Below are 24,236 nucleotides of genomic sequence, written 5' to 3' on the forward strand. Positions count from 1 at the left end.
AGTTTGAAAACTGGTTGATATCACTTTAAGAAACAACAGAAAAAGGACAGTTGCAGAATCACAGTTATGATCAGTTTGAAAACTGGTTGATATCACTTTAAGAAACAACAATGCACAAACACCCATAAGGTTCCCTCCGTCATGTGGTGAATCTGAGTTTTTGAGTCTTGGTGAAGACAGTCCCTAGAGGTATATTAAACATAATAAGGAGGACACAGCAGGTGCCTGAATTGAAGCAAGAACGCCTTTCCCTCTTCAGGGATATGAATTATTTTTCCAGGGAGAGGGCTGCCAAGTCTACTTTGGTCCCTGGTCTTCAGTCCAGAACATTCTACTTTGGGATTTGGACTCAGCTGACAACATAATCACTGAATCCTTTCCAGATACCCTTCGGGTGTTTGATAACAGTGCCAGTCTCTCCTTGTTTGTTTGTCAAGAAGATACTTGCCCTAAATTTGCTCTTTCGTTTTCACTAGTCACAACAGCTCAGAGACAAAAATCTCCCAGGTGCAAAAACTTATCTAAGTTGCTATAGTAAAGCCAAGAGAAAACCCCATATGGATAGCTTGTGTTTGTGAACCAGGGAAAAGCAAGGTTTGCTCACTTTCTTGGGGAAAACAATTTATTTTATGAGAGTCTTCAAATTTGAGTTGCGAGAGGACTCAATTAGTCCTACTACTTAAAAATGATACGTGTGCCAATGCTTAGCCGATCTCAGGGCTGACTGTCCTTCTGCTCGTAGGGCTGAGGCCATACAGCAACATGAGTATGACCCTAAACTTGGGTATTCAGCCAGGCTGGCATCAAGTCCAAATCTAGCTCTTCTACTCACTACCTATGTGACTTTTAGCAGGTTTCTTATAGCATTCTATGCCTCCGTTTCTTTATCTATAAAATGAGGCTAAAAGTAGTCCTCCCTTTGTTGAGTTATTATGAATATTTAATATTTAATGGGGAAAATGATAAAGCAGTGGAACACAATGTCTGAGGCATAGCAGGCCCTCTGTGAATCACAGCGGTTCTTCTAGAATGGTACTGTGGCCACCATGAGACAGTTACCTGCACACGCAGAAGCTGTTTTGTGCATTCGCTTACCTGTCTGTTTTGTTGCTATGTCCCTGCTTTTTGCCAATTCCCTTCCTGTTCTTCAATGGAGAAAATAGTTTCTTCCTTACCAACTTGTGAGGTTGTTTTGAGCATGACAAAGGAAAGGTCCATGTAGGGACACTTTGAGGAGCACGGAGGCCTGTACCACTCCGAGTAGGAATCGAGCCCCAGACAACAACAGGAAGCTGTAGCATCTTGAGGTCTTTCTGGCAGCTGCAGGACGCCTTTGCCAAATATCCCCGAGCATCCTGCCAGGAGGTGCTCCCGAGCACTCGGTGTTGCTAGTACAGGAACACGCAACGGCTGCGGGAGGGTGCATTTCCTCCGAGCACCTGTCCCAAACAGGATACTCTGAGCACACGTGGTGGCTTCCCAGGAATCCCACTTCCTGTATTGTTCTGGGCCCCAGCGGCAGTACAAAGCCTGGGCCCTCATTACTTCACAACAGTGGCAGACAAACAACAGAAATCATTATTTTTTAAAAATAATAAACAGTGTTATTGTATTCCTATTGTAGTTAAAATTTAGTGGATGCTCACATGTGCCCCTGTACTGTACAGTTTTCATATGCATGTTCTCATTTAATCCTCATAATCGACATTGCCCTTTGGCTGGGCTCCTGGCCCTAAACCATACCTTCTTCAAAAACGTCTAAGTCCCCTTCTGGTGCCTGGGACCAACTAGAGCCAGCAGTGCTGCCTTTGGGTTGGGAAAGGGGGGCACTGCAGCCTGCTTCTTGGAATTCTCTCTGATGATCCTCTATGTCTCTCCCATGCTAGGCAGGGGGTTGACCAGATGCCCTCTGAAGGTCTAGGACTCCTGTCAATGGGATTGTCTCAGGGCCCTGGAACTGACTGGAGTCCAGGAGGGGATTTTGGTGAGTGATCAGTCCCTCCGGCTGGCATGATATTTCTTTCCCATGAGGGAACAAGATCAGGCTGTTGACACACTGATTTCAGGTGATTCAAACTGTTCATATACACAGGGGCACCACAAAACAATATTTGCCCAGGGATGCATATATCCTAGGGGCAGACCTGCTCACTGCAATCATAGAAGGTAGGCATTCTTCTACATACTTTATGGTTGAAGAAACTGTGACTTAGAAACACTATCTTCCCCAAATAACACATTTAGTAAGTAGAAGAGCTGGGACTGAAATTCTGGAATGTCCAACTCCAAAGCCACATGCTAAACTAATCCCCCAGATTTCCTTATCTGCCTTCCCTGAGATATGGACATCCCAATAATGGTGACTCCTCTAGCCAGTATCAAAGCCTCTCTTTGATACTGTTTGTTCTCTTGTTATTGAACCTACTGACAAGCCATTTTCCAGCACATGCTCTTTCAACCACAGTTTACTGGTCTACCCTTGACTTCCTGCCTTCTCCTACCGGCAGACATTATCTCTTCCACAAGCATCAACGGCTCAGTCCAAAAACATCTGATTTGAATCTCTTACAGTGGAAGCATTCAGTAGAAGCACCAAACACCGTCACAATAAAGTGTCAGCTCCAGCAGAAACCTGCGTGTTCAGTTTTTATCTCTAATTGTGGAATAAACCTTTTTTCCTCAATAAAGCCATTTAGGTTTCCACCAGCATGGTAATGTGATGCTTGAGAGGTTAGGTGTGGTCAGTGGGTTCTGAATACGGTTGTTCTAGGGTAGAAGAAGGCGCTGGGAGCGCTGTTAGAGCTTCTCCCTCCCTACTCCAGGCTCCCCTGAGAAGGAGGGAGTGGAGACTGTTGGGGAACGCGACAGCCAAGGGGCTGGCCACATCAGCATGGCAGGTCCCCACCCCATCCATCTGCCAGCCACTCCTCCCCACTGCCATCAAAGCTCAGGAGAGCCACAGTGAGACACCACTTTATTCCCGCTCGGATGGGTCGAATCCCAAGTCAGATAATAACAAGAGCTGGCAAGGATATGGAGGAGCTGTAGCCTTCCCGTGCCGCCCATAAGAGCATAAAGTGATGCAGCTGCTTTGAAAATGGTCTGGCAGTTTCTCCGAAGGTGAAACGTAGTCCCCATGTGACTGGCAATGTCTCTCCTTTCGAGAGACCCAAGAGAAATGAAAAGACACGTCCGCACAAAAACTTGTATATGAATGTTATAGCAGCATGATTCGTAACAGCAAAAAAGGGGAAAACCACCCAAATGTCCATCTGCTGATGAGCGGACAAACAAACTGTGGTTTAAGCGTACAGTGCAACCCTATGTAGCCTACCCAGGGAAGGGAGTTCTTGAAAACATGCTAAGTGAAAGAAGCCAGACACAAAAGACCACATAGCATATGATTCCACTCAGAGGAAATGTCCGGAATAGGGAAATCCATAGAGACAGAGCATAAAGTAGTGGTTTCCCAAAGACTCAGGGTGGGGTGGAAAGGATAGTGTGGTAATGGGGTAATAGCTAACGGTACAGCATTTCTTTCTGAAACAATAAAAATATTCCAAAATTCACTGTGACGATGGTTGCACGTATCAGTGTATATTAGTGAATGAACTAAAGTCACGTATACTGTAAATGGGTAAATTGTATGGTGTATGAATTCTACCTCAAAAAGCTGTTAAAAAGATGGGGCGCCTGGGTGGCTCAGAGGATTAAGCCGCTGCCTTCGGCTCAGGTCATGATCTCAGTGTCCTGGGATCGAGCCCCGCATCGGGCTCTTTGCTCAGCGGGAGCCTGCTTCTCTCTCTCTCTCTCTGCCTGACTCTCCGCCTACTTGTGATCTCTCTCTCTGTCAAATAAATAAATAAAATCTTTAAAAAAAAAAAAAAAGCTGTTAAAAAGAGAATTGCAAACAGCAAAATGAAACACCCCCAGGTTAACTCACCCACTGTGCTTCACCTTAATCCAGCCGTGCCCGGGAGTGAGCAGCTCGCTATTTGACTTCAGAAAGTCACCAGAACATGGCCCATGTTCCTGGTTTGCAGGGACCATGTCCAATAGCCTTTCTCTCCTGTATTGATTCGAGCCCGATTTGGAAAAGGAGCGGGCAGCTAAGTACCTTCTTTATTAATCATAAATTCGAAGTGTGCAAACTCCCAAACTCCCAGTGCTTACTCTCGCCCACAGGCTGGGCTTTCTCCCTCTCTTTCCTGGGCAGCTGGACTGGTGACCACGTTCTCATGAACTTCGCCGCAAAGAAGCCTCAACCAGTTGTCCAAAGATTACAACTATTTTCCCTTTTTCTTTTGTAAATATCGCACAAGATGAGCACACCCTAGGCAGGAACACAACAGAGATCTCGCCTTTCCAGAGGTCTTTCTTTACTATTGTCAACAGGCTCCCTCGAATATGTCTTTTCGATCGATGCTTGAACATACGGAAGAACAGCGCGGGTGGCCAGAGCTCTTCCCTTTCCATCACATTTCCTAGTTGGGAAAGAGGTGCACTGGCTACAGAGATTATAAAGTCCTGAACAAGAATACCCTCAGAACTTGCTCCAAAGCTGTACTCAGGTTGCACGCTCCTTTCCTCCTACGCATTCCCCTCCCCCTGTTAATTATGTATAAGGGATAGGGTTTCTTTTGAGGAACACATTAGGGAAGAACACTCTAGATGGTACTTCAGAGGCCAATCCCAAGACATGAAGCCATGTGCAGAGCGGGCTCCCTCACTTACCGGGAGGATCCAGGCAGCTAACCAAGTGCTCCAGGGTGCAGTAGGTCTCGGGGTGCAGATACAACAAGTGGGTGATGGTGGCCCGCCGGTGAGCAGGCAGGGGGGTCCCGGTGATGCTCACGTCCTGCACAACCAGCCTCCTCCTGTACGAGCCCATGCGGCCGGCTCTCTCAGAAGAGGACACTCTGCTTTTCTCAGAGCTGCACAGTTTCCCCAGACACTTTAAACCGAGGAAGGAGGGCATCTTGGTATGGACTGCACACAAAGGAGACACAGACACCAGGAGCCCAAGAGGCTGTGCTTTTCCCTCGACTCTCCTGGCTCCTTCTCATTTGTTTGTTTGTTTTTCTTCCCTGCCCGTAAAGAAGATTAGGGGAGTTATAGTTCAGTGATTAGCCCCAAGAGCTTAGGGCTCCGTGTAGTCAGAGGATCAGGTATAGAGAGAGTCACCACCAGGAACGCAGGCAAGGGTCAGTCTGAGAAGCGAATGCATATCCAAAAACCAGATTAAGATCCAGAGCAAGGGGAAGGACACAGCTGCAGTATCTAAAAGAATTCACCTGCCAAGAGTCCTTGTACATTAATATCTCTGGCAGGAGCACTGCGAACAGCTCTAAGGGTATCCATTGTATGTAACCTAAAAATGCAGAGCAGAAGAAACCCAGAGAATAATTCCATGTTCTTCAGTATTTCAGATCTCACGGGAGAGAGACCTCAAGAGAGGTCTTCAGTTTCCACTAGCTACAAATCCAGCTCCAGGCCACAGTCCATACTCCTCTCCACCTTCTAGAGGGAAACCCCACCTCCTAGTGCCATGAAAATCTTTCTGCCTTATTCCATTAAGCCAATGCTAATAATATTCTTGATGCTGTTTCACAGGGTTTCCACCATTGCAGAATCACGTGACAGAGGCAGAATTACCATGTAGGGAGTTGCGTGTTTTCACAAAGTTATAAGCTAGCAGGACCCTCACTCAACTAGGGGGGTGACATATCAAGGGCAACCCTAGCCATGAACGTTGGCCCTCTGACACCCACTCAGGGTGCAATATATGGCAGCCTGAAATGACACAACAGTCACAAGTCAGAGTGAAAAAACCCATACTGCCTGCTCCCGTCACTGGCCCATTATGTTCTGATACCATTTTTCCTTTCATTAAAACCTGTACACGCTTTAAACAGAATAGAGTTAGAGAGCCGGAAAGGCCTTCAGAGATAATCTGGTCCAGTGCTTCTCAAATAATGCCATGCCTTAGGGTCTTCTGTTGAAGCATTCGACTATGGAACACTAGCCTGGACCTGTGAATGAGATGCTGCAGAGGGGTCAGGCCCAGGAATAAAGGCAGGCAGAGAGAGAGAGAGAGGAGGAGGAAGCAGGCTTTCCGCCGAGCAGAGAGCCCGATGTGGGGCTTGATCCCAGGACCCCGAGATCATGACCTGAGCCGAAGGCAGAGGCTTTAACCCACGGAACCACCCAAGCACCCCAGACCCAGGAATTTATATTCCTCTGAAGTTCCCCAGACCAGGACCACCACTCAGGAAGCACTCATCTCCTCCAGCCCTTCAATTTCAAGATGGGGACTGTAAGTCTCAGAGATGCTAAGTGACTTTCCCAGGACAACAAAGCAAGCCCATAGCAGATCCAGGTCTCCTGACTCCTAGGTTATGACCGTTCCTACCACAGTCGTCAGGTCCTTCCACAAAACTTACAAACAGAGTAGAGAAAGGAAACTAGTTTCTAATCTTTAATGCAAGACTTGGCAACAGAGCTCAAGAACCAGAGAATCCAAATGTGCTATTATGACCCTAGCCCAGTGGGAAGCACAGTGGGACTGGGGAAGTAGATTCTGTTTAGAGGCCTTCCACAGTGGGACGGAGCTGGGGAAGGGGGAAATAGAGGAGCCTTTCTACTACCAAAGTCACATGGTAAAATTTCTATTCTCAAATTTGGGGGAATTAAGCCCTGGACCGCTATTGCCCCCAGAAAATAAATCCTTCCAAGGTCTCCCTCTAAAGACAGTTTACAAAGCAGGTGAAACAATCTGTGTATGTTCTATTTCTTGCTTGACTATTCAAAGATCCTTGGGATATACAGTGTAAGATACTTTACCAATGCTTCCCAGAGTGTGGTTGTTGGACCAGTTTGTTTAAAACACAGATGCCTGAGGCCCATCTCAGATCTAGGTTCTTCTAGAGCATTTTTCTATAAACATCATAGAGTGGGACCTCTGCCCTCTACCCGTAATTCCATCTTCCTGTGGTTAGGCTCCTACAGGCCTGCTGTTTTCAAACTAAGCCCCCGTGCAGCTCTCTCTGCTTATGTGTGTTCACATGGCTCGTCCGCGAAATGTGTGTGTGTGTGTGTCTGTGAGGCTGGATCCGACCACTTGAAACATAGGCTCTAGCATACATTAACAATGTACAAACACAGACTTTGGACAGATCAGATGATTATTTTCTTCGAAGCCAGCATCTTCCTGACCAAGCCAAAGTGTAACTATTCCATGGCAAAGCTGGTGTGCCTTTTCGGTCCCGAAAATTGTCAAGCGTTGCCCACTGAAACGAATTCTATACCATCGCCTCCATCTCAACACTTAGCTTTTGTTATCAGCAGATATTCAAGCCACCTCTAAATTTTTTGACAAGATTAGAGATCCATATATTTAGTTCAAGAAGCAACTGGGTGCCCACAGCTTATATAAAGGAAAAATTAAATTCTTCAATAAAAGAATTATATCTTACATATTATATATATGATATATATGTTATATGTAACATATTTGTGTTATATATTATATATTATATGCATTATATGATGGAAAGTGAGCTAAATGGGAACCATAGACAAGGCTGATGAAAATAACAGGTTTGTTTGCTTTTAAAGACAATCTGACTACACACAGATGTGAGGGGTGACTTCCTTCTCAGGCGGTGGAAGGAGAGAAAGCTCAGTCACCAGTCACTTGGGATTTAGGGCCAGCACTGACAATGGGCGCTAAGTTCCACTTGCCAGGATGTCCAGAGTTGTTAACCTAACCTCTTCCACATAGTTCAGGGTAAACACCCAGCCAAGGACAAGCCTCCTATCTTTTTTTTTTTTTTTTTTAAACAAACACTTTTGCATTTTGCTATTGAAGTGTAGTGAACATGCAATATTATTTTAGTTTCAGGAGTACAACATAGTGATTCAACATTTATATGTATTACGAAGTACTCACAATAAATCTAGTCAACACCTGTCGCCATAGGAAGTTGTTGCAATATTAATCATTAAATATATTCCCTATGCTGTACCTTGCATCCTGTGTCTTATTTTATAGCTGGAAGCTTCTATCTGTTACTTCCCCTCCCCCATTCTGTCCCTCCCTGCCCCCCACCGCTTGCCAAGCGTCCAATCTTAAAGATATGCTTTCAGGGGTCTCTGCCTGACAGCCGTCTCTTCAGCCAGGAAAGCACTGTATGGAGAAGGTCTGTAAAGCATCAGTGGACCCATTTCTTAGCACTGCAGGGATATCAGCCTCTTGCCACCGCCCATACAATGACAGGCATAGCAGTTACAAAGAAGTGTAGTGGGTTTGGGGACAGTTTATAGGGTTGTAGGACGCAGTATCACAATGCGTTACTACAAAGCTAACGCTAATTACAAAGGCTTAACATTCACCCCACGTTTTGGTGGCCTGCCTACCTCATCAGGTAGGACATTCCTAATTCTTCTAGTGACAGTTCCACTGCACATGCACAAGCCCTTCTAGGATAAACTAGGACAAGAAACCTTCAGTCGGCAAATTCACCAAGCGGCTTCCCCTTGCACCAAGAGCCCCGAGAACGCTGCTAGCTGCGGGAGCTCCATGATGATGAGATGAAACCCAGCCTCCCAGCCAGGCATTCCGGGGCTCCCTCATGTTCGGAGGCTGGATGCCTTTACTACTTCTTAATGTGCCAGTCACGGGTCAACTCCGGCAGCGATTTCTTCCAGAAATGCTCTCTGACTTTTCTTTAATTCCGTTCTCTCTTATGACGTAGGTCTTTCTTCCCCCAGACAAAGGCCAACCTGTCCCTTTAAAGTCTCTGCAGCCATCTATCTGCTTCTTGCTAAGAAAAAAACATTTTAAGAGACAAAACCAACCCCTTCAAATGTGGATCTTTATGGCATTTAGTTTTCTGAGGGAATGGCCTGAATTTGCATCCTGTGGCTTGATCAGGGATAATGGAGTTGTGGGGTTTTTGGTTTGGGTTCCGGTTTTCATCAGAACCTGGCCAAAAAAGCAGTTCAGCAAGTGCATGCCGTGGCTCCCAGTTATCGGGGTGATCTCTGCTGCCGAGCAGAACGGGGAAAGCAGAGAAACAGCTTTCTAAGTGGGAAACATCAGAGGAAGGGGCACAGTCGACTTTCAGATGCACCTCGGCCCCTCAGAGGCTCTCCCCCTCCAGCAGCTCTGCCTCTTGCTGCCATCAGCAAGCCTCAAGTTTAGCCCTTCTCTTCGCTTGCAAGGGCAACCCTGGGCATCTCCTCTGTATAGCTCAGTTTACGGGGTCTTACCCTTTCCTCCAAAGCAGGCTGTGATTTTCTGAGCACACTGGCACAGGCTCCCCTCTGGGTAGGGCTCCTCGGGAAGGCCTGCTTCGTCCATCCCTCGGCAAGCAGCGGCCTCTCTTCCCGTACGGCCACCCGCCCAAGACCTGCTCAGAACAGAACAAACAGCCAAGCCCCCTGGTCCACAGCATCTCCATTAATAATTCAGATACTACACAAAATCTGCTGAGCATTCAGGATTGAGAGCACCAGGGCGCTCTGACGACTGAAGTGTCATTAGTTTAACAGACAGCAAGGGGCTCAGATTACTCCCTGACAATATTCTTCATGGGCAAGATTTCCAAATGGCGGTGAGAGCCCGGCTTGGAACGCCTTCAAGGAAGAAGCCGCAGACGGGGATCGGCTCTGGGAGGGTCACAGGCGACCCGGAGCCCGAGTCCCGTATGTGAGACAAGGCTGCCCCACGAGTCTGTCCCATGGGGTCCCAGCACTACGTTTCTGACTACGTATCACAACCCACTAGCCTTGGTCTCATTCAGTTTCTAAACTTCTCTCTACCCTGAGCATGCCCTGACCCTTAATCTTTCCCATGCTTCTTTCTCTCTTCCCGACATTCCTCACCCTTCTCCCACCCGATCCTTCTGAGAATCCACCTGGGCTTAAAAACGCCGCTCAACTCTCACCTCCCGCATCCAGGTGTCCAGAATTACTCCGGCTAGAATCAGTTCCTTCCTGCCTTGTCCCAAAGTCGCAGTTCTCCCATGGCATTTCTTCTATCCTGCACTACTATAATGTGGTTATCTGTAGACTTCTATTTCCTCTGCTGGCTGCGAAGCTTCTAGAGGGCAGGAGTCTTGCCTTTGTCACCCTGTATCCGACATGCCTCCCACACATCCTAGGTGCTCAATGCCTTGTAAAGAGAATCTGACTATTCCCAGTAAGAACTCAGTGCAAAACAGGAGCCTCTAATACTTGGGCAAAAGGCAGGTTATCAAAGACAAAGCACACTCTGGTCATTATTAACTACTTAAATAGGAAAGGACAAGAAAGACCTTTTATACCGACTGGCCTGAGAACCACCTGTTCCTACATATGTGAGATGGGATTCTCCTCCTGCAGGTCAGAGCTGATCTAAAAGTGCCACCGACCTGGGAGGCTCAAAGTGACAGGCACATGCCCGCAAGGAAGGCCCAAGGCTGGTGAGGCCACAGGAAGCTGTGCCGGAGGTTGGTGATGAGGAGACAAGCCGTCCTTGGTGGTTGGATAAGTAGCTGAACGTGGACCCAGAAACCCTGACGTCAGCGATTCTCAGGACGTCTGCTGACAGAGGCGCTGGCCCCGGAGCCGGCGCGCGGTGCCTGACTGCCCCAGCCTCCCTGCTCAGCTCTTCCAGAGGAAAAATGCCGAAGGAAGTGTTTCCAGCGACACGGTTTGAAGTATTTATAATTCATCTATCTCAACACGAATAGCTCCAACTCGCTCTGGCAAACCTCACGCTCGCTGTCAGTTTATTAGAAAACATCAACCATCCCCAGATAATCTATTTCCTGACTATGTTGCAAGCAGGGCCTCCGGCTCACCAAGGTCTTTTCTTACAATCGTTCACCTCTGGACTTAAACTTGAGCTTCAAAGAGGAACTCCTTGTAGTTTATGGTCATGAGGAATAAGCAAGGTAGATAAGGAACAGGACACCTGATTAAAATCAGTGTCAGGCTTTTCACCATCTTTTGTTTAAGGGATCTATCTTCATGCTACAAATATTTACTGAGCACCTACAGTAGGCTAGGTCAGGTATTAGCCTTCATAGTGAATGAGACGGGGGCCCTCAACAGGCACACAAATTAGCAGGCGATGCAGGCATGTATGGGCCCAACTGTAGCGCAACTTGGTAAATACCTCCCCCGTGTAGAGTTAGAGCGTAAGAGGTTGGGGGCTGGGCTTGGAGATTTGGGATGTGGGAAGTGGTACGTCTTAATTTTCCGTCTTAAAGAAAATGTGTTTCTTTTGTGTATGTATGTGTGTGAACATATATATATATTTTTTTTTTGAAAATACACATTTATTTATGGGGGAATCTTCTTTTTTTTAATTTTTAATTTTTTATAAACATATATTTTTATCCCCAGGGGTACAGGTCTGTGAATCGCCAGGTTTACACACTTCACAGCACTCACCAAAGCACATACCTTCCCCAGTGTCCATAACCCAACTACCCTCTCCCTACTTGCCTACCCTGGCAACCCTGTTTGTTTTGTGAGATTAAGAGTCTCTTATGGTTTGTCTCCCTCCCAATCCCATCTTGTTTCAGAAAATGTGTTTCTGAAAGACAAGTGGCTTGTGTTCCACCTCTTACAGGGACAATTGTTATGTATTTCTATTCCGTTTCCAGCAATGGCACACAAAAACACGTTTCCCTTAGGGAGTCTGCAGGCGTGTGTGTCACACGTGCTCCTCCAGCACACTCTCCATGCCGTGCTCTGATATTATGAAAGTGCATGGGAGGGAAAGACTGAGTCAGCCTGGTGCTGGTGGAATTATGGAAAATACGAAGTTTGATCTGAACCTCAAAGAAAAAAAATGTACCAAGCAAATAAACAGATTAGGGGAAGGCAGAAGGGATGATCCGAAGAGAGGATGCTCCAGCAGAATGTTTTATTCAGATCACACACCTGATGATGGGAAGGGTGGTCAAGAGCCAGGGAAGGTCTTAGAAGGAAGAACCTACCCATCCACCTATAAACAACTCTATTTAAAGAAATAAAATGGCATTACGACTGAGCAAGCACACACACACACACACACACACACACACACAAATGCCTCCGAACAGTTTGCTGACTGCTATTCTTTCTCCAGAGGGTCAGAATGCTGAGAAAACTTGGCACACGGCCACCAGTGCCTCAGCCTGATTCAGTAGTAACTGCCCCACTCAGCACTTGTTTTTGTCCAAGAACCTTATAACCAGAAACGTGTTCATCATGGCAGCTGTCCTTAGAGGGGAGGGGGTGACACATGCTACAGGAAGCCCCTACAACTCGGACTGAGAAACTGAGACCCAGGTTTCACTGCTCCCCTTGAAACGAAACCCACAGTCAGAGCTCGATGTGTGAAGAGAACCTAAATTCCCCAAAGGCAGGTCCAAGAACTTAATATAAATAAAAGATGTCTCTGACTGTTCGGAATTTCAGGGCTGTAAAAGGCTTCAGAACACGGTGTTTTAAATGTGGCTACGGATGGACAATGCTTTTTCTAACAATGGGGAACCTGCCCTTGTCTCTCTATAGTCTGAGCTGGTCTGGTGACTTCCAGGGCACCTTTGACTTGGAAGGGACAATTTTACGGGATGCAAAATTGGGAGTCTTTGATGTGAAAGATGCTTTCAGGAAGAATCATCATCCAGGTATCATTTTGTTTCCTGTTTGTCAAAATAGGGTATGTAATCACTGTAAGATAATCTACTGCAATGTAGAAAGAAAACTCTAGAGCATATGTGTGTGTGTGTGTGTCTCCTTTAACATTTTAAAGTATGCATATGCTTTAGAATGTACACAACATTAATACAGTTCAAGTGCATTATTTATCAGCAATTAATACACATAGCTATGTGTTGTTTTACTTTTTTAATGCTAGGATGCAAAATCAAGAGAGGTTGGAGACTGGCGATTCATCTATCAAAATAAATTGTAAGGAAACTAATAAGAACTCGACTAACACAGAGGTTAAGTACTAAATAATGGATGAACCTAAGTTGAAAAGGCATAAAGAAGAACAACAGTGTGGTGGATAAGCGCATGCCTGGGCTCTGGAGTCAGAGAACCTCGTTCAGATCCTACCTGCTTCTGCTACGTACCATTGGGCAAACTCAGGTGAGTTTTTCACTTATTTCAACCTTGACTACCTCATCTGTAAAATGGATACAATAATAGTATCTCCTCTATGTATCTACTAAAGCCCTTAGCAGATCCTAGTCCCTACGAGGGGCTCTGGACATAGATGTGGGATTAACAATAGAAATTAAAACAATTGAGGCCATAGGTTGGTCCTGAGATACTCGTGAGCCTTAGGATATGTGTAAAGTACAGTCCTCCCTAAAGAAGCAGCCACTACTCAGATCCAGACAATTATTGCTAGTTTGGGATGCAGGCCAAGTAGGGCCAGATGTTCAGATTTTTATGTGAAATCTCCCAAATTTCAAACATTTGCAACTAGCTAAAATAACCCCCCGAAAAACAACAAAAAAAATTTGTCTCTCTCACCCACCCCGCCCATGCCCATAGGGGTGCGCGCGTGCGCGCGCGCACACACACACACACACACACGAGAAAACATGCTTCCAGGCCTACCATGCCTGTGGGCCAGCAGTCTGGGACCTGTGTACAAGTTCTTTCAAACCTCGGTGTAAACCCTCCCACTCACTGAACTTAAACCAAACAGTTATGATTTATTTTGGGTACTGGCAGAACGTGGTGGGGTACCAGATTTGAGAAGCGTTGGCAGTTTTTACATAAAAGAGTCATACCTTCTCATTTGTAAAATCAGATTTTAATTAAGGCACCTCTGTCCTGAGCCACCGTGTGCACATCCCTGTATTCCCCCAACAATTAGGTGTGTAATACTAGTAGCATTTTCAGAGCAAAGTTTGTCACATTCTCTTCCATGTGACAAATAGAAACTGTCCTTTCTCCATTATATTATTGTTTATATCCACATTATATAATCTTGGATCTTTAATCCCTCGTAGGATTAAATCATACACACTACTCTGTAACTTTTCCCTAAACTTTTTTTTTTTTATTAACTTAAGGTCTAATTTACATAGTGACAAGCATAGATCTTGGGTGTACAAGTCAATGAGTTTTGACATATGCATCCACCCATGTAACCCACATCTCTATCAAGATATTGAATACTTCCATTCCCACAGAAAAGTCCCTGTGCTCCTTCGCAGTTATGCTCATCTCCACTCCAGAGACAACCACTGTTCTGGTCACCACTTTGGTATGTTCTAGAACTTCATAAACATAGATATCCAGGCTCTATCCCTTTGCCTCTAGCTTCTTCTCTCAGCATGGTTTTGAAATTCATCCATGTTTCCCTGTTAAGTTTTACCTCTAATATTTCTCCTAATGCAAAAATCATAGCTTCTCTCCAATATGCTATAAATCATAATCTGGGTGTTATTACCACATGGTAAACACCCATTCCATGAACTTTGGAACTGATAACAAATGCAATACCTACTCCTGGAGTCCCAGAACTGACTGCTGTTGATACCACGTCATTGATGGGGGCAGGCCCATCATCTGGGAGGCTGCCTGGGTCAGCAGTCTGGATAGGAAGACTTCAGACTATACCAACTTCGAAGGGGCAGTGCCTGGGGGAGGAAGAGATGTCTGTCTCTGGAAGTACGGAATCAAAAAGGGAAGTGGAAACGGGAAAGGAGTCAATTATGAATCAGCACATGGGAGAAGGAATCAGACAGGGAGAACACCTAATCCAGGATGAGATGGGACAAGAGATAGGTAAGTTTGACTAACCATGGGGCAAGTAGGGTAAGACAAAGTTGTTAGTAGATAAGGAACACGTGACAGTTCTAACATCTTCCCACAATACAGAGTACCTCATGGAGCCATCACTTTCTTGCCTGGATTCATACACCCAGCCACACTGAGGACGGGCAGTGTTGATACGACTTGACTCCAACGGACAAATGGCCAGAATACAAAGATGCGGGATGCTGACTAAAGGGGAAATAAATCTGTGATAAGAGGGGTTTGGTTAGAACTCCAAAGAATAGAGCCTGAGTGACTAGGGAAAAAGAAGTACAGCCATTGAGACAAGAGATACAGGAAAGAGATTGAGTTTTGTTGATAATGAACTAATTTCAGATATCATAATGAGTTTAGGATGTCATCATAGTATCTACAAAGTGGTGTCTAGCAGACAAATGGGAATGTTCCTCTGAGTCTCAGTGGAAAAGTCAAAGCCAGAGCCGTATCTCTGGCAGTGTCCATCAAAGTGAAGGCTGGAGCCATAGGAATAGATGAAAGAGGAAAAAAATCATTGAACCATGAACTTCTTGAAAGCAAAGGTGGCCTTCTCCATTTCTGTGTTTGCTTCACGGGAGATGGTTTACAAGTATTTATGAGCACTGGACCTTAAAATGAATCTTCTTGTAGGTTATCTGGGAAAGAATATTAGAATTGCCCATCTAGACTCAATTTACTCAAATTGACCCTTTGTGCATAAATGCTTGAACCTCTCAGCTCATTGCATTAACAAAATGCAACTCAGCAGTACTTCCTAGCATTCTAATTAAAGACGCATGCATTTTATTGATTAAAATTTCCAGTAACACAGCATAATGCTATTACTTATCTTGCCAAGAAAAGGAGAGAAGCAGTTAAAAAAACATAACAAAACCAAAAAACCACTCACAGAAGGCTTCAATACATCCTCCAATTTATCATGGATAATTTAAAAATGTAGTAATTAAACTCATCTAAGAGGATATAGGTTTGCAGAGAACAGATTTAGAGAAATATTGGATTCTAAAGAATATTACCCTTTCCACAATCCATTTCATAATTATAAATGTGTACCCATCAGTAAAACTGCCCAGGAAAATCTAAAGGTAGCATGGACCATGATCTGTATAAAGACAATTTAATCAGCATTTATCGAACATCTCCTTGTGCATAGCCCTGTAATAGGTATAAAATAGAAAAACAAAGTGCCTTGCTTTTCATAGAAGCCTCTATAAAGGCTTCCAATATTGGAGCTCTCAAGACAAAGCAAGCAAAAATAGCCTGCACCAGGATGAAGTGGGTGGTGGATGTCTTCAACAGGACAGATGGATCATTTGGAGCTCCGTGTGTGTGTGTGTGTGTGTGTGTGTGTGTGTGTGTGTGTTTCTGTGGTTCTTTTATTTATTTATTTTTTCAGAAGGAGAGAATTGCTTGGCACAATTTTTAAACTCACACGGGCATATGGAGAAGCAGAGCAGGGGGTGGGGGGAAGGCAGCCTCGAAATAGAGAACCGAGCAAATGGTAATGCCTAAGGATCCAAAAGGATAGAAAAAGAGCTTTTTAAGAATACGAATTACAAATGGTTTAAAAGATTATCATGTTAGAGTCCTAGAAAAAGCAATTAGATACTTGAAGTTCCATAGAATCCATGGAGTAGATAGAAACAAAGACCAGGCTGAAAAAACATCACACTAGGTTAACTGACCACCTACGAATCTTGATTTCAACCACACCCTTCCCTCCACACCGTCCGTCCCTCCTCCTTGGGTTTACTGCCCTGCGAAGCCCTCTGTAACTCTCCCCTATGAATTCACCCATCTCTGAGTGGCCAATTCACCCCTAGAATTGCAAACTTGGTTTATAACTGAGGGTCGAGATATGTCACGTATTTTCTTACCTATAGTTTCTTCCATTTGATTTTGATATTTCCATTTCTGATATACTTCATTAGAGAAAATTTGAGAAACACTGAAAACCATAAAGAAATGAAGGTAACATAATCCCACCATCCAGGAACCACTATTAATACATCAGTATTAATATTAATTTTTGTCTTTCAGTTTTCTCCCATAAAATATTTCATGTGGTTCAAATCGCATTATATGTGCAATTTACAACTTTTGCTTATCAGAATTTCTCCCATGTCATTCAAATATATTTTTAAGGTAATTTCTAAAGTTAATTTTTTTATTGAAATACATCTTATGGTAAAGTTCAAAAACCTCTTGTACAGAGCTCAGTGAAATTTTACCTGTGTACAACCATGTAACTACCTCTCAGATCAAGATCTAGAACATTCTCAACACCCTAGTAGGTTCCTCTGTATTTAGTCAATACTGCAAATCCCTTCCTCCAGGCAACCACGATTCTGACTTATCATAGGAGATGCTTTGCTTGTTTTTTTACCTTGAGATAAATCTGTGGCTTCTTTGCTCGGCATAATGCCTGTTCAATTCATTCACATTGTGTGTATTGGTAGTTCTTCCCACCCTAAGTAATGTTCCCTTTGAACACTACACCACAACCACAACTGAATTATCCATTCTCCTGTTTTGGGACATTTGGGTTTTTCCAGTTTGGGTCTATTATGAATAAAACTGCTATGACTATTACTGTATGTGTCCAATCGTGGATACATACTCATTTCTCTTGAGTCCTGGTGTAGAATAGGCATATGTCAGCTTCGGAAGGCACTGGATGGCGCTTTCCAAAATGATTGGTTCAGTTCCTCACCTAGACTTAGTGCTAAGGGTCCTTCTAATTTTAGCCATTCTGATAGATGAATAATGGCATCTCACTGGGGTTTTAACTTGCATTTTGATGACTCATGATGGTGAGACTTTTTCCACATGCTTATTGGCCATTTTGGATATCCTCTTTGGGAAGTATGTCTTTATAAAGTATGGATCATCTGCTTTCCTACGAAAAGGATGTAGGATGTATACATACACATACAAATGTTGTAGCATGTAGGATCTATACAGACTGCCCCACACTGGTACCCCCCAGGCTGAAACCCACACCATAATAAAATAATCCTGTGCGACAGTCACTAAGGTGCACATTTATTGACATGCATCCGCTCTGTAAGGCTCACAATGACTTTATGCATCAGGGAGATGTTATCACTTCCCAGGGCTGCCTTAACAAAGTAGCATAAACTGATTCACTTAAATGACAGAAATGTATTGTCTCCCAGTTCTGGAGGCTAAAAGTCAGAGCTCAAGGTGTCAGCTGCGTTGGTTCCTCTGGACAGCTGAGAGGGAGAATCTGTACCCCACATTGCTCCTGGCTCCTGGTGGCCTCAGGTGTTCTTGGCTTGTAGATGGCTGTCTTCTCCCTGAGTTTTCACATCATTTTACCTGTGTGTCCAAATTTCCCATTTTTAAAAGGACATCAGTCATCCTGAATCAGGACCTACCCTAATGAACTCGTCTTATCTTGATCATCTGCAAAGATCCTAGAGCCAAATAGGGTCACATTCACAGGCCGGGGTGGGGAGCGGGGTTAGGACTCAACATGTTTTGTAAAGGACAATTCAACACAAAACACTGGGAAAGTAACTGACATAGAGGAAAGAGAACTTCCCAAGAAAAGAAGGAAAACATGTATACAAATGTTTCTTACGAAGGATGTAAGATAATAATCAGTAACAGTGAGAGTGCCCTTAAAACAGGATTATGTTACCTGGGAAAACGGTGTTTTTCTAAGAAACCAAGGGGATTTTAAATGATTGTGTTCTCAAAACCTCCCCAGGATTTCTTTTAATTTTATTGACAACCTTGGGTGTAATGACTCTGAAGAGAATTCTAAATCCTTTTAAGGTGCAGTTTGATTTTAATCAGAGGTATGTAAAATCCGGAGGGAGTTTATTTACTTTGGGAAAAGTCCCTCTTAATTTCTGAAGGAGCCTGGTTCCCTCCCACCCTGGGATTCCCAGGGGCACATTGACATGCTGTGGTCCACATGTCCATAGCTGACGCCAGCCTGTGGGTGCCACGAAGGGAGGGGTCAGCTTTTTCAACTGTGGTAACTCCAGGTCCTAGGACAGTAACTGGTATGAATCAGGATCTCAACAACAACAACAAAAAAATTTGTGAAATGAGTGAAATGGACAATACCTTCCAGTGCCCACCTTCCATGTATATTTTGACATCTTCCACAAGGAGAGAAAAACCAAGAAACAAACATTAAGAAAGATATGAAGCTTTAGGAAACATTTAAGAGAACTGAGACTCTTACCCAAGGGGCATTCCTTTTTCCCACCTTTCTAAAAGCAATACTCCAGACTTCTGTATCTGAGTTTGTTTGTTTTTTTAAGATTTTATTTATTTATTTATTTGTCAGAGAGAGAGAGAGGCACAGTGAGAGAGGGAACACAAGCAAGGGGAGTGGGAGAGGGAGAAGCAGGCTTCCCGCTGAGCAAGCAGCCCCAGATGGGGCTCGATCCCAGGACGCCAGGATCATGACCTGAGCTTAACGACTGAGCCATCGAGGCGCCCCTGTATCTGAGTTTTATGAGCAGAAACCTACCCAAGTAACAGGCTACTGACAGGCTGAATGTAAGTGAATAAACAGGTATTGAAGATTTTGAGAAAGAAAGACCCTTCATTTCCCAACAGCATTCTGAGCTTTTTTTCTATCTTTAAATATAGGGGTAGAAAAAAACCCACAAAAACAAAAAAAACCTCATGAAGATTGCTAAGTAATTCTAAGTGAAATACAACTGAGATGGACAAACGTCCACTTGAATCCTGTATATTCTTAGAAGTTAAAAATAAATCATCCCTATTAATCCCCTTAGCTCCCTTATACAAATCTAGGTCACGTCGGTCAAGTAAAATCTTTAAAGTGGCATAAAATCAAATCATTTTAATTAGGTGTTTCTTGTGCTGTATTTCTAAACCTTCTTTCCCCCTCTTTCTCCAGCTAAACAAAAGCATCAACATTCTCGGTAAGCGTGTTTTCAAACAGGCTTTTAGAGGCAGAAATGATTTATAACGAGTAATAACGTGGATGAAGGTGGCGTTTTCACTCTGCCCGAGCCACATTAGCCTGTGGGAAAATCTGTCTATTGAATGACCATACGGGTTTTACTGACTTCTCTAAAAGAGATATTGGTAAGCGACATTAATCTTTACTGCCTTCAAGATAGTTGTTCCTTTTTCAAAAAGCTTTCCTTAGCTGACTCTTTCTTATTTCCTTCACTATTCTAGCTCAGTAGACGATCCAAAAATGCCCGCCGTCTGCCTTTGCAAAGTTTTATTGGAACTCAGTCATATCCATTCATTTCTGTATTATCCACGGCTGCTCCTGTGTTACAATCACAGTTGGTGAGTTGCAAGAAGGACTGTTTGGCTGACAAAGGCTAAAAACAGTTACTATCTTGTCGTTGACAAAGAGTTTGCTTTAGGCTAGTCACCCAAAGTGTTCAAACTTCTCTTTCTTAGATTTTTTTGCTCTACATACATCAGTGTTCATTGGCTTCATCTGTAGATCACTTCCTCAAGTACGGTTAGCAAGGTCCCTGTGGGTTAAACTAGTCTTTCTCTTCTTAAAAATAAAAAACAAAAGTTCCGCCAGATTAATGAAGCATAGACTTTTATTTTGGTGTCAACAAGGGATCACTCTCACCAATGCCCTTGCTGCGGCACAGGACCCTGTAGGCATCAGTGACCCTAATTTATCCCTCCTTGTAGCCAAGTCCTTTGCCATGTCACTTTCCAATGTCCGCTCACTTTGAGACTGGGCTTGACCACGTGACTTGCTCTGGCCAGAAGAGTAAAGAAGACATGTCAGTGTGTCAGTTCTGAACTTAGGCCCCAAGAGACCAGGCATGTTTGTGCTAGCTCTCTTGTCCTTCTCTTTCACTGTGATGAGGACATGCTTGACAAACCTGCTGGTGCCAAGAGGAGGGTGAGTGATGCATGGAGCAGAGCTACCTCCAAACACAGGAGTAAGTCCGCCGAACTGCCCGCTAATGGCAAAGAAAGCCACTGACCCTCGGTATGCAGACCCATGAAACATAATAAAAGATCATTGTTTTACATCTCTGAATTGGGATGGGTATAAAACAGCAATAGGCAATTGATACAACTTATTTGCCTGAAAATACTGACTGCTAATTCTTGTATTTCCCTGGAATTTTAAAGGCAAAAATGAGAAAGATGAAATTTTTTTAAATGACCTGGTTCTTACATGACCATACTGCTAAAGTATAGGGGAAGTATAAAGTATAGGGGACATATAGGGGACATATAGGGACATATATAGGGGACGTATAGGGGACATAAATGTCCCTCGACAGCCAAAGAACAAAGGATAAATAACTAATCAATAAAATTTAGTGAGCATCTACCATGGACTCAATCACAGAGATTTCTGAAAGATATAAAAATTATAGTTTCTAATATCAAAGAACTTCTACTTCTGCTGTAGGAAAGGAAACAAAAGGAGGTGGATAATTAGAGTATAAGGCAGTAACTGAGTTCCAAAACTTCAAGGTTCTGGTTAAACATAGTGCTTTGATCATGTGTTTATCTCTGCATCTTGACAAACCCCCAAAACGACAAGAGAGGAACACCAGCGGACGAGGTGTGGACACCGTTTTGGAAGCTGGAAAGTGAATGAATGATATCTGCAAAGAGCAGGGAGGCTGTAAGTTAAGCTGGAGGGAGAGATGCCTGCTGGGACACACCAGGAAGGGGCTGGTATTGGGGGTACCCGGTACCACTGAAGGCAGGGATGAAGGATAAGACTGAACAGCCCTGACAGTCTTTATGGGAAGGAGTTACACCTCCATTCCCCCTCCTCATCTCTCTGCCCAGAGACTAATCCTCACGGATGCCTGCTGAAAATGACATGAGGTTCTGTGCCAAGCTGGAAGGTCCCTTTTGGCGGAGGTGGAAATGGGATAAGAGAGAGGAGGCAACAACCTCTTTCAACTTTTTTTTAAGCTATTTATTCTGGTGCTTAATTCCATCTCCCTAAATAAGATGCTTCCATGGTCATCTCTTGGTATTTTTTTTTTTCATGGTAGACATTATCTATTGATTTACTACAAAGGAAGTTTAGGATTTAATTAACTCTTCTATACTCTTGACAATAGGTAATATCTAAAACATAAAGGTTAGAAGTGGCTCCCAAAACTTTCAAAAACCATGCTGGGTCATGTGTCCAAAGAAACTATGAAATAGATAAAGAGCTGCACTGAGCAACAGGGAGGGATGGGTCATCGAAGGGAGTCGGGCCAGGAAAACTCTAGAATCCCTGCCTTTCATTCCTTTGTCTCCCGCTCATGAGAGAAGACACTATTTCATTTGGAAGACTAGAAACATGAATTATTTTGTTGAAAATAAAATGAAAAAATAAAACTGATAATAGTAGTTACCCCCTAGGTTTGAATGGTGGTCAAGGAAACGCTTGCCTTTCATATATTATTTGAAATTTTACAGCAAAAGCTTATTCGTATATGATTTATACAATTTAAAATAAAATACACACAGAAAATGTAAAAAAAAAAAACCCAAACTGAATCAAGGTCTTGGATTCCAAGACACTATTCAACAAAATAAATAATTTGGAAGCATCTACATTTCTCAGGTAGAACCATAACCAGTAATTATGTAAGTCATTATATTAAGTAAGGCATTGTGTCATGGGTTTTATAAACGTAAACATATTCATTTAATACTCATGATCTTATAAAGAAAGTAGTACCTATGAACTCCATTTTATAGATGTGGAAACAGGCTTGGAGAACTTCACAGCTAGAAGATACCAAAGCCAGGCTGGGAATCAAATCCCTCTGCCTCTAGAGCTCAAGAGCTTGACACCATGTCCAGACGGAACCCACTTTCCTCCTGCAAGTCTGAAATTATTGGTTTACATTAGAAAAACTACCTTTGAAATTCACCAGAGAATACCATTTTAGCAAGGGGAATGTAAATCCCCAATCCTTTGTGGCTTTGGCAGTGAGCAGGGGCAGAGATGGTTCTGGAGAACAAGAGACAAACTTCCTCCATGCTGGAACCATGGTGAGACATGATCTGTGGTCAGGTTGTGCCCCTTGAAACCACCGGGCTCATCTCTATCCCTAGGAGCCCCTGGGCCTTCCCTAGCCAGTGTCGTAATCTCCTGAGGTGACTATCTCCCCTAACATCTTATATTCCTATACTTGCATGCTTCACCCTGCTCAGGAGGTTATTAATTTGTCACGTAGGTGACTTGCTCAGCTCATCTTTGGCACATAATGCCAGTGATCCTTCCAAGATTATGGATTCTAAATGACAAAGATTTTACCCGATAGTACCTAGCACGGTGCCTGCCACCTGCTGAAAGATGCTTCGTAAATTAATGGTAACAAACAGAACGTTAACGAGCTGCTTTAATGCCAAGTCCAGCCTGGGCTCTATGACACATCAGTAGACCCTCCCCGAGGAAGCTACCAATTAGAGAGACAGACTATTAGAGTGAGAGTTCTTTTAAAGTTAAAAAAAATAATAACAATAAAGACATGGGTGAGGCCACGAGCCTCAGAAGAAAAATGGCTGATTAAATTCACGCATCTGTACCTGCATTTGAGGGTTCATGTAAGCAACGACATCTTGTATAGGAAAAATCGGGAAAACAGACCACTTAAGTCATTTAAAAAGAGTCAAGAGATGCGCTTTCCACCAAATCATACCACTCCCCCAATGTGGTGCCTTTTTTCTAAGGGCACTCTGCATTCCAGTTCACCTTCTAGCTCTCTGTCCCTTCAAGTCACCTGTCGGCATGAGGTATGAGTCCCAGGAAAAGTACTGTAAAGAAGAGTAATACCAGCTCAGGAAGTTTCTATTCCATTAAGATCTTCAAGATATGTGGTCTTTGGGGGATGGTCGAGGTACCTCGGTGCACTCAGGCAAGGGAGCCTGTAAGCATCAACAGCAGGGGGAGGGGCAGAGACAGGGACCAGGAGGGGAGATGGGGACAAGCCCTCTCAAAGCTCATTCTATTGTTGACTGTTCTATGACAACCCGATAGCCGGTGCTCCTGAGGCCGGCTCCCACTGCTTGGGCATATCCCCGGCAATGTCATGCTCTAATTGACCCACTGGTCACTGACCTTGGCAGAGCTCATTTGCAGTGGCAGCTGTGACTGCCTCTTAAAGCAGAAAAACCTGTCCAGCATTCCATTCTCTCAGATGAAATCTAAAAGGAGTGCTCGCCAGCACGTTTCACCCCCCCCCCCCTTTTTGGAAGGGAATGGGGTTTAGAGATAAGTTTTGCAAAATCCCAGTCCCGGTATTCTGAATTGATATCCTGATGGTCACCCCAACCTTTAAAGATTTTATTTCTAAGTGGTCTCCACACCCAACGGGGGGCTGGAACCCACAACCTGAGAATTGCACGCTCCACCCGCTGAGCCAGCCAGGCACCCCAACAGTTAGATGTTCATA

The 24,236-nt window shown here is 44.0% G+C and overlaps 1 protein-coding gene across 21 annotated transcripts in view; it reads right to left on the bottom strand.

Moving 5' to 3' along the window:
• Positions 1-24,236, bottom strand: part of ABLIM1 (actin binding LIM protein 1) — a 300,396-nt gene that overhangs the window by 193,344 nt on the left and 82,816 nt on the right. Inside the window, exon 1 of one of the 21 annotated variants that reach the window (XM_032313797.1) lies at positions 4,735-5,041. The exons of 18 other annotated variants lie outside the window; for them this stretch is intronic. In XM_032313797.1, coding sequence (XP_032169688.1) covers positions 4,735-4,978 — 244 coding nt within the window. In that variant the 5' untranslated portion in view covers positions 4,979-5,041. Of the gene's footprint in view, positions 1-4,734; positions 5,042-24,236 lie in introns of those variants that run through there. 2 more of the 21 variants (XM_032313794.1, XM_032313795.1) reach the window with 2 other exon arrangements.

Source organism: Mustela erminea, chromosome 14 (assembly GCF_009829155.1).
Source record: "Mustela erminea isolate mMusErm1 chromosome 14, mMusErm1.Pri, whole genome shotgun sequence".
Taxonomy (NCBI): Eukaryota; Metazoa; Chordata; class Mammalia; order Carnivora; family Mustelidae; genus Mustela; species Mustela erminea.